This window comes from Sipha flava, unplaced genomic scaffold (assembly GCF_003268045.1).
Source record: "Sipha flava isolate LNK unplaced genomic scaffold, YSA_version1 413_pilon_pilon, whole genome shotgun sequence".
NCBI classification, from domain to species: Eukaryota; Metazoa; Arthropoda; class Insecta; order Hemiptera; family Aphididae; genus Sipha; species Sipha flava.
In genome coordinates this window covers 41594-52198 of record NW_020273135.1, presented here as the reverse complement: position 1 = coordinate 52198, position 10605 = coordinate 41594, and the positions used below count along the sequence as shown (strand labels likewise).

Genomic DNA, 10605 nt, shown 5'->3' with positions numbered 1-10605 from the left:
CAGAAAAATAAGTTTAAAATTGCATCTTGTGAGCATGTTATATGATTCAGTTTTATTTAATAATTGATAGTAAAATACTGTATATACATATCTTAAGCTTTAATTGTTAAGTTTTAAAGCTATACAGAATAATTTATCTTTGTAGTTGTATTTAATAGCTAAATGCATTTTGTTGTTTTTGAATACTTCAATACATTTTCAAATGTATTCAATAAATTAAATTTGCATGTGTTGAGATTTGCATTTGTATGATATAGTTATATTTTATTTTGTAAAAAAAATGCACGGTTTACATATATTATACGTAATATTTATAAGTAGTAACTACTTTTTCAATATTATATTGATAAGAACTGGAGACGTTGAATTTGATGTGTTTTATGTGCATTAAGTTACTTAATGATTCTGAGTTTCATATAATTTTATAATTAAATTAATATAAGTTAGTATAAGAGTTAGAATAATACTTAGGTGTTTTATATCACAAATAAAATATATTTAATATAAGTATAATTACAATCAATATTGGTAAGTTGCCTTTTCAAAATAGTATAAGGATTATTAACTTACTATAAAGTTTCAGAACATACAGAGGTAAGAAACTACAATTAGTTCAATTGTATCTTAAGTATTACAAAACTGTCATAATTGTTGTTTTAAACCTAGAAATAGGTACTTCCCAAAATGATGTTGATCTTATCTGCTCAATTTTTGAATAGCTATCACTAATCATGTAACAGATGTAAAAGAAAAGTAAGAGCTTACTAAATAATTGTATAACCATAAATGTACACTAAATGGTGAGTATATTGGTATAACTCCTGTAGAATTTTTTCAAAATAATATTTACTATTTAAATTATAATTATAGCGTTGCCAATATATCAGGAACCTTTAAATCCGTGTGTTCCTTCACCTTGTGGAATGAATGCTGTGTGTAAGGAGTATAATAGTGCTGGTTCATGTAGTTGTCTACCGGAGTATTATGGGAATCCATATGAAGGTTGTAGACCAGAATGTGTCATAAATTCTGATTGTACACCTCAAAAAGCTTGTGTGAAAAACAAGTGTCAAAACCCATGTGCTGGAACTTGTGGTCAAAATGCAGAATGTTACGTTACAAATCATTTGCCATCTTGTACTTGTACAACTGGTTTTACTGGTGATCCATACAAATACTGCATACCACTTCCATCTGTACAGCGTTAGTATAGATAAGTTATTAAAATCAATTATAGGTAATTAATTACGGAAATATATTTATAGAAGTACAAGCGGATCCAATTAATCCTTGTATCCCTTCACCTTGTGGACCAAACAGTCAATGCAAGGAAATAAATAATCAAGCAGTATGTTCATGTCTACCATCGTATTTAGGAAATCCCCCAAGTTGTAGACCAGAATGTGTGGTGAATTCGGAATGTGATAAATATAAATCGTGTAGAAATTTAAAATGTGTAGATCCATGTTTAAATGCTTGTGGTTCTAATTCAAAATGTAAAGTAATAAACCATAGCCCTATATGTTCATGTGAAGGAGGATTTACCGGTGATCCATTTTCAAGTTGTTATGCTATACAATGTAAGTATGGTTTTGAATATCATACACTCAAACATAAACTTATATAAATACACTTACAAATATTCCTCGTATATTAAATTAATACTATAAATTATTCTAATTACTTAAATATTTCATTGTTGACAGACTTACCATCACCACCGATACAAAATGAACCAATTAACCCCTGTATACCTTCACCATGTGGACTTTATTCCTATTGTAGGGATACTAACGGGTACCCTTCTTGTTCTTGTCAAGAAAACTATATAGGATCACCACCAAACTGTAGACCAGAATGTACGATTAACGAAGAGTGTTCTAAAGATAAAGCTTGTATGAAACAAAAGTGTCAAGACCCATGTCCTGGTTCATGTGGTGTGAATGCTCATTGTAGCGTTTACAATCACAATCCAGTATGCGCATGTATTGATGGTTATACGGGAGATCCATTTACAACTTGCTACATAAAACCAACATCTCGTAAGTATTGATTTTTTAATTATTTAGACTTTTATAACCATTATTAAAAATCAATGACAATATTTTTAATTTCTAGCGCCTGAACCACAATACTCTGATCCTTGTAATCCATCACCATGTGGATCAAATGCTGTATGCAATAATGGTATTTGCACTTGTTTAAACGAATATCATGGTGACCCATACGCAGGTTGTCGTCCAGAGTGTATCTTGAATACGGATTGTCCAGTTAATAAAGCATGCATCAATAATAAATGTAAAGATCCATGTCAAGGAACATGTGGAACAAATGCACTTTGTAATGTGTATAATCATATTCCAATGTGTACATGTCCTCAAGGCATGAACGGAAATGCATTTATCAATTGTCAACCAATGCAAGGTAAAAGAAACTAATTTTAATGTAATATAAACGATATTTCTTTCTTATTAACTTTTGATGCTAATGCAGACAATGTACAATAATATTTGATTACCTGTTTTCCAGCACCAATTGAAGTAATTAACCCATGTGCCCCATCTCCATGTGGACCAAATAGTCAATGCAAACAAATGAACGGCGTTGCAGTATGTTCGTGCATTTCAGGATATTTAGGAGCACCTCCTTTATGTAGACCTGAATGCACAATTAATTCAGACTGTAATCTGAATGAAGCATGTTCTAATCAAAAGTGTCGAAACCCATGTCCAAGTATTTGTGGTATTGGTGCAAATTGTCAAGTCATAAATCACAACCCAATATGTAGTTGTCCAGGAAATTTAATTGGTGATCCATTTACAAGATGTTACAATAAACGTAAATATATTAACATAAATTTATTTTAAGTGGGACTTAAAAATAATAATTATAAAATTAAATATAGCTGCTGATGTACCGCAATACGTGGGTAATCCTTGCATTCCGTCACCTTGCGGACCGAATTCACAATGCAAAGTTCAAGGTGAATCACCGTCGTGCTCTTGCTTACCTCAATTTATTGGATCACCACCGCATTGCAAACCTGAGTGTATTACAAATAGTGAATGTGCTTACAATTTAGCTTGCACTAATATGAAATGTAAAGATCCTTGCCCAGGATCATGTGCACCAAACGCTGAATGCCATGTAGTAAGCCACTCGCCTATTTGCAAATGTCGAAATGGTTATGTAGGAGATCCATTTTCACAATGCATTATACAACAAGGTAAATTAATCGTATATCCTGAATTATTATAAATTAACAACATATTTTATACTTAGCTGATCCAATTCCTCAAGAAAATTTAAATCCATGTATACCATCTCCTTGTGGTACAAATGCAATATGTAAAGAACAAAATGGAGCTGGTTCGTGCACATGTTTGCCCGAGTACTATGGAAATCCATATGAAGGATGTAGGCCAGAATGTGTTTTAAATACAGACTGTGCATCAAATAAAGCATGTTCAAATTACAAATGTAAGAACCCATGTCCTGGAACTTGTGGTCAAAATGCTGAGTGTCAAGTTGTGAATCATTTGCCTATGTGTTCTTGCTATCAAGGATATACTGGTGATCCATTTAGATATTGTAATCTAATACCTCCACCACAACGTAAGTTAATACATTTTTTATGAAGTTATTTCATTTTTATGAAACATAAGTAACATTTAAATATAATATTGACATTTTATTGATTTATAATACAGAAACTGAAATAGAACCAAGTAATCCATGTGCACCTTCTCCATGTGGACCCAATAGTCAGTGTCGAGAAATCAACTATCAAGCAGTTTGCTCATGCCTCCCTTCATACGTAGGAAGTCCACCAGGATGCAGACCGGAATGCGTAACTAATTCTGAATGTGCTCCAAATATGGCATGCATAAAACAAAAGTGCTCAAATCCGTGCCCTGAACCATGTGGACAAAACTCAAACTGCAAAGTAATCAATCACAGTCCAGTTTGCTCGTGCATTAATGGTTTTACTGGAGATCCATTTATTCGTTGTTATCAAATTCCACCTCCTCCACCACAATACGACCCAATATATGTCAACCCATGTGTTCCATCTCCGTGCGGTCCATATTCTCAATGTAAAGAACAGAATGGCATTCCATCTTGCTCATGTTTAGCCCAATACATTGGAAGTCCACCTAACTGTCGTCCTGAATGTACAATTAATGCGGAATGTCCTAGAGATAAAGCATGTATGAAACAAAAATGTCAAGATCCATGCCCTGGATCATGTGGTATAAATGCCTTATGTAATGTAGTCAATCATACTCCAATATGTTTATGTCCAGATGGCTACGAAGGCAATCCTTTTGAAAGCTGTAAGCTGAAACCTCCGATAGGTAAATTTGAATGCACCATTGTTATTAAACTATGATCTAAATATAACTTATACAACTATGTAGTTCCAGAACCAGAATATTCAGACCCATGTAATCCATCACCTTGTGGTCCAAATTCTGAATGTTATAACGGTATTTGTAAATGCAAACCAGAATTCCAAGGTGATCCGTATTCAGGATGTAGACCTGAATGTGTGCTTAACAATGACTGTCCTAGAAATAAGGCCTGTATACAAAATAAATGCAAAGATCCTTGTCCTGGAACTTGTGGAACAAATGCAATCTGTGAAGTATATAATCACATACCTATGTGTAGATGCCCTGATGGAATGCAGGGAAATGCCTTTATTAACTGTTTGGTTCAACATGGTATGTTTAAAAGTTAAATAATTAAAATGTATAGTATATATGAATTTTTTATTTAACTATTATAGATGTGATCCCTGTTATAAACGTAAATCCATGCTATCCATCTCCATGTGGACCTAATAGTCAATGCAGAGAGATTAATGGACAAGCAGTGTGTTCATGCACAATAGGTTATTTAGGGGTGCCACCATCGTGTAGACCAGAATGTACTATAAATTCTGATTGTAATTTAAATGAAGCATGTACAAACCAAAAATGTCACGATCCCTGCCGTGGAGTATGTGGTATTGGAGCAATTTGTCGTGTATACAACCATAAACCTATTTGTAGCTGCCCCACTGGATTAACAGGAAATCCATTTTCTTCGTGTCATGCAATACGTAAGAATAAATATATAATTTCACTTATTTTCATCGTTTTTTATTCTATATTAGTTAAATTCCGTTTAAAAAATATAAAAAGTATTTAAATAATATATTATAACAAGTATGATACATATATTTGCTCATTTAATTAATTTACATTTATTTTTAGCTATTAATGATCCAATACCAATAGAACAACCTTGCGTGCCATCTCCATGTGGATCTAATTCACAATGTCAAGTAAAAGGGCAGTCGCCATCTTGTTCTTGTTTACCTGACTTCATTGGATCACCACCAAACTGCAGACCAGAATGTATTAGTAACGGCGAATGCCCATATCATTTGGCATGTAAAAATATGAAGTGTAAAGATCCTTGTCCAGGATCTTGTGGACAAAATGCGCAATGCAATGTCATAAGTCATACTCCTCAATGTGTTTGCTATCCAGGATACACTGGAGATCCTTTCACACAATGTATAATTCAACAAGGTAAATATTAAAAGCATATATAATTGTACAAATGCATATTTATATTAATTTAATTTTTAATAACAGTTTTCTTAAAACCCTTTTTAATTATTACACTAATATTTTATGTAATAATAGCTGAACCAGTCGAAGAAATTACAAACCCTTGTATTCCATCACCTTGTGGAGCAAATGCGATTTGTAAAGAGCAAAATGGAGCTGGATCTTGTATTTGCTTACCTGAATATTTTGGAAATCCTTATGAACTCTGTAGACCTGAGTGTACAGTCAATACTGATTGTTCATCAAATAAAGCTTGTATGGGAAATAAATGTACAGATCCATGTCCTGGCACATGTGCTCCATCGGCAATTTGTCAAGTGATAAATCATTCACCTACATGCTCATGTAATTATGGATATACCGGAAATCCTTATAAATATTGTAGCCTGATTCCACCTCCACGTAAGCTTTTTATGCTTATTAATTGTTATTGTACTTCAATAATTTAATTTATTTTATTTTCTAGAAATTCAATCTGAACCAATTAATCCATGTTCACCTTCTCCGTGTGGACCGAATAGTCAATGCCGAGAAGTTAATTTACAGGCAGTATGTTCATGTTTAACAAATTATATAGGAAGTCCGCCTAATTGCCGACCAGAATGTCTCATTAGTCAAGATTGTCCTCAAAATCTTGCGTGCATAAATCAACATTGCGCTGACCCTTGTATTGGTCAGTGTGGTGAAAACACACAATGTAAAACAATCAAGCATCGTCCGATATGCACATGTAGTCCTGGATACACCGGGGACCCTTTTTCACGATGCTATTTAATACCACCATCACCATCACCACCATCACAGGATGAACTGATACCAATAAATCCATGTGTTCCATCACCATGTGGTCCATACTCCGAATGTAGAAACTATGGCGGTTATCCTTCTTGTAGTTGTTTGTCACAGTATACTGGAAGTCCACCAAATTGTAGACCTGAATGCACAATTAATGCAGAATGTCCTAGCAATAACGCTTGTATGAAAGAAAAATGTCGCGATCCATGTCCTGGTTCTTGTGGAATTGGAGCAACTTGTAACGTTTTAAATCATGTTCCTATTTGCCAATGTCCAGACGGATTTACAGGAGATCCATTTGTAAGCTGTTTTCCTAAACCTCAAATTCCAGTTATATCTGACGTAGAAATAGATCCGTGTAATCCATCACCATGCGGTACTAATGCAATGTGCAATAATGGAATTTGCACGTGCTTGCCGGAATATCAAGGCGATCCATACTTTGGATGTAGACCAGAATGCGTTCTGAATGACGAGTGTTCTAGAGATAAGGCTTGCATTCGAAATAAATGTGTGAATCCATGTCCAGGAACATGTGGTTACAACGCCATTTGTGAAGTATATAACCATATACCAATGTGTCGATGTCCAGAAGGCTTAGAAGGTGACGCGTTTACTCAGTGCCTACCAATATTACAAGGTTTGTATACTTTTACAACTGCATTAATAATTAATAAACATTTTATAACATTGAATTACTTTTGTATATTTTAGAGCAAATTGTTACACAGCCATGTAATCCATCACCTTGTGGACCTAACAGTCAATGTAGAGAAATAAATAATCAAGCTGTTTGTTCTTGCATTGTGGGATATATTGGTAGTCCACCATCATGTAGACCAGAATGCACAATTAATGCGGATTGTTATTTAACTGAAGCCTGTTCAAACCAAAAATGTAGAAACCCATGTATAGGAACATGTGGAGTCGGTGCAAAATGCCAAGTTATTAACCATAACCCAATATGTAGTTGTCCACAAAGTATGACGGGTGATCCATTTGTCCGTTGTCATACTATATGTAAGTTAATTTTTAAAATCCTAGAATACATACATAAATTTAATTGTATATTTAAAAATTATTTAATTGATTAAATTATTTTCATTGATTTGCAGTGGCTTTGCCTGAGCCTGTTGGAAACCCATGCATTCCATCTCCTTGCGGACCTAACTCACAATGCCAAGTGAAAGGAGATACTCCTTCTTGCTCATGTTTACCTGAATTTATTGGATCTCCGCCAAATTGTAAACCAGAATGTATTACTAATAGCGAATGTAATTACAATAAAGCATGTGTCAATATGAAATGTAAAGATCCCTGTCCAGGATCTTGTGGTCAAAATGCTATATGTCAAGTAGTTAGCCATGTACCAAGATGTTCATGTTTATCTGGCTACATTGGAGATCCATTTATTCAATGTTATATTCAACAAGGTAAGAAAAAAATTTGAATGTATTAAATTATTTTATTTTTAAATAATACAATTATTTTTGAGCACAAATTTATCGGTTTTAAACTATAACTATATTTTTCTAGCTGATCCCGTACCAATTGAGTATTTATCACCATGTGAACCTTCACCGTGTGGTACAAATGCTGTTTGTAAGGAACAAAATGGTGCTGGTTCATGTAGTTGTTTGCCTGGTTTCCAAGGAAATCCTTATGATGGATGCAGATACGAATGCATACTTAATACAGATTGTGCATCTAATAAAGCGTGTATAAGAAATAAGTGTCAAAATCCATGTCCTGGATCTTGTGGACCAAACGCGGAATGTTTGGTAATCAATCACCTTCCGATGTGCACGTGTTATAATGGTTATACTGGAGATCCTTTCAAATACTGTAATCTAATTCCACCACAAAGTAAAAAGAAATTTTATTAATTTAAATTTTATTACATTTTTCAATTTAATTTATGTGAAATTTTAATTGTTCTTAGTAATTCAACAAGAACCAAATACACCTTGTACTCCATCACCATGTGGACCAAACAGCCAATGTAGAGAAATAAATGGCCAAGCCGTCTGTTCATGTCTTCCAACATATCAAGGAAGTCCTCCAGGATGCAGACCTGAATGTGTTTTAAGTTCTGAATGCAGTGATATTCACACGTGTATTAATCAAAAATGTGTCAACCCATGCCCTGGACCATGTGGTTTAAATGCCATCTGCAAAGTTATAAAACATAACGCAATTTGTTCATGTCAACCTGGATATCAAGGAGATCCATTTTCTCGTTGTTATTCAATACCACCACCTCCGCCACAGCAAGATGAAATTATTTATACAAATCCTTGTATTCCATCACCGTGTGGTTTGTACTCGGAGTGTAGAGATATCGGTGGAACTCCATCATGTTCATGTTTATCACAATATTTCGGTAATCCACCTAATTGTAGACCAGAATGTGTGATGAACAATGATTGCCCCAGCAATTTGGCATGTATCCGAGAGAAATGTCAAGACCCATGTCCAGGATCTTGTGGTGTTGAAGCTTACTGTAATGTCATAAACCACACACCAAATTGTATATGCCGTGAAGGATTTACTGGAGATCCTTTTACATCATGCTATATCAAACCAATTCAAAATGGTAAATTACTTGAAAATAAAAAAAAAATCATCAGCTTTAGGAAAATTAACATTTTTAGTTCCAGAAATTATCGAAAAAGATCCATGCTACCCATCTCCATGTGGTCCGAATACTATCTGTAATAATGGTCAATGTTCATGCATAAACGAATATTTTGGAGATCCATACTCTGGTTGTAGACCAGAATGTGTTATTAATAACGATTGCTCCAGAGAAAAAGCTTGTGTTCGCAATAAATGTACCAATCCATGCAAAGGTACGTGTGGAGAAAATGCAATATGTGATGTTTACAATCATATACCAATGTGTCGATGTCCAGAAGGAACAGAAGGAAATGCATTTATCAGATGTTCTGCCTTACAACAAAGTAAAATACTTTTCCTCGCTGTTTATATAAATACTTTATATTTGGAATATTATATTTTCAGTTCCGATTGATATTCATCCTTGCAGCCCATCACCGTGTGGGCCCAACAGTCATTGTAGAGAAATCAATGGACAAGCTGTGTGCTCTTGTATTGTTGGCTACTTGGGAGTTCCGCCATCGTGTAGCCCAGAATGTACTGTAAATTCGGACTGTAATAGTAATAAAGCATGTTCAAATCAAAAGTGCATCAACCCATGTATTGGAGTTTGTGGTGTAAACGCCAAATGCCAAGTCATTAATCACAGTCCAATCTGTAGTTGTGTGCCTAGTTATACTGGTAATCCATTTGTTCGATGTTACCCAAAACGTAAGTATAAAAAAACTGAATAAAAATAGTAAATTAATAATAGTAAAACTCAAAATCAAAGTTGTTTAACTTAAAAAAGTACATGTTATTTTGTAACAGCTGCAGATATTCCACAACCCATTGGAAATCCTTGTATTCCGTCACCTTGTGGCCCGAATTCGCAATGTAAAGTTCAAGGTGAATCACCATCATGTTCTTGTTTATCTGATTTTATTGGTTCACCTCCGAATTGTAAACCGGAGTGTGTAAGCAACAGTGAATGTCCAAATCATTTATACTGCATGAACATGAAATGTAAAAACCCTTGTATTGGAGCTTGTGCGCCGACTGCTGAATGTAGAGTTATAAGCCACACGCCAAGATGTTCATGTCCCATTGGATTTATTGGAAACCCATACACTGAGTGTTTACCACAGCAAGGTAATAAAGTTATTTATTTATTTGATACGCTTATTAAAAATAATATAGTATATACATTATACATTTCACTATATAATAATGATTTCTTTTATAGCTGATCCTATTCCACAAGAATATTTAAATCCTTGTGAGCCATCTCCATGTGGTATCAATGCCATTTGTAAAGAACAAAATGGAGCTGGATCTTGTTCTTGTTTACCAGAATTTTTCGGCAATCCATATGAAGGGTGTAAACCTGAATGCATTGTCAATGCAGAATGTCAATCTAATAAAGCATGTATAAATAATAAATGCAAAGATCCATGCCCAGGAACATGTGGCCAAAACGCTGAATGTCAAGTTATTAATCATTCACCATTGTGCACATGTTATAATGGCTATACAGGAGATCCATTCCGTTACTGTCATATTATACCACCACAACGTAATATTTTAT

The 10605-nt window shown here is 34.2% G+C and overlaps 1 protein-coding gene across 3 annotated transcripts in view; it reads left to right on the top strand.

The window, feature by feature from the left end:
* Positions 1 to 870: 870 nt before the first annotated feature.
* The window catches only part of LOC112688884, a gene marked incomplete at its 5' end in the record, with an annotated part of 33974 nt that continues 24239 nt past the window's right edge, over positions 871 to 10605 (top strand). For 2 of the 3 annotated variants that reach the window (XM_025562298.1, XM_025562296.1), the window contains 21 exon segments: positions 871 to 1203; positions 1266 to 1580; positions 1707 to 2042; positions 2119 to 2424; positions 2530 to 2838; positions 2906 to 3226; positions 3283 to 3615; positions 3711 to 4358; positions 4422 to 4727; positions 4793 to 5107; positions 5262 to 5582; positions 5700 to 6026; positions 6091 to 7059; positions 7134 to 7439; positions 7535 to 7852; positions 7956 to 8285; positions 8362 to 9015; positions 9074 to 9382; positions 9444 to 9749; positions 9849 to 10169; positions 10264 to 10593. In XM_025562298.1, the coding sequence (XP_025418083.1) occupies positions 871 to 1203; positions 1266 to 1580; positions 1707 to 2042; positions 2119 to 2424; positions 2530 to 2838; positions 2906 to 3226; positions 3283 to 3615; positions 3711 to 4358; positions 4422 to 4727; positions 4793 to 5107; positions 5262 to 5582; positions 5700 to 6026; positions 6091 to 7059; positions 7134 to 7439; positions 7535 to 7852; positions 7956 to 8285; positions 8362 to 9015; positions 9074 to 9382; positions 9444 to 9749; positions 9849 to 10169; positions 10264 to 10593 (8013 nt within the window). 3 annotated transcript variants of the gene reach the window in all.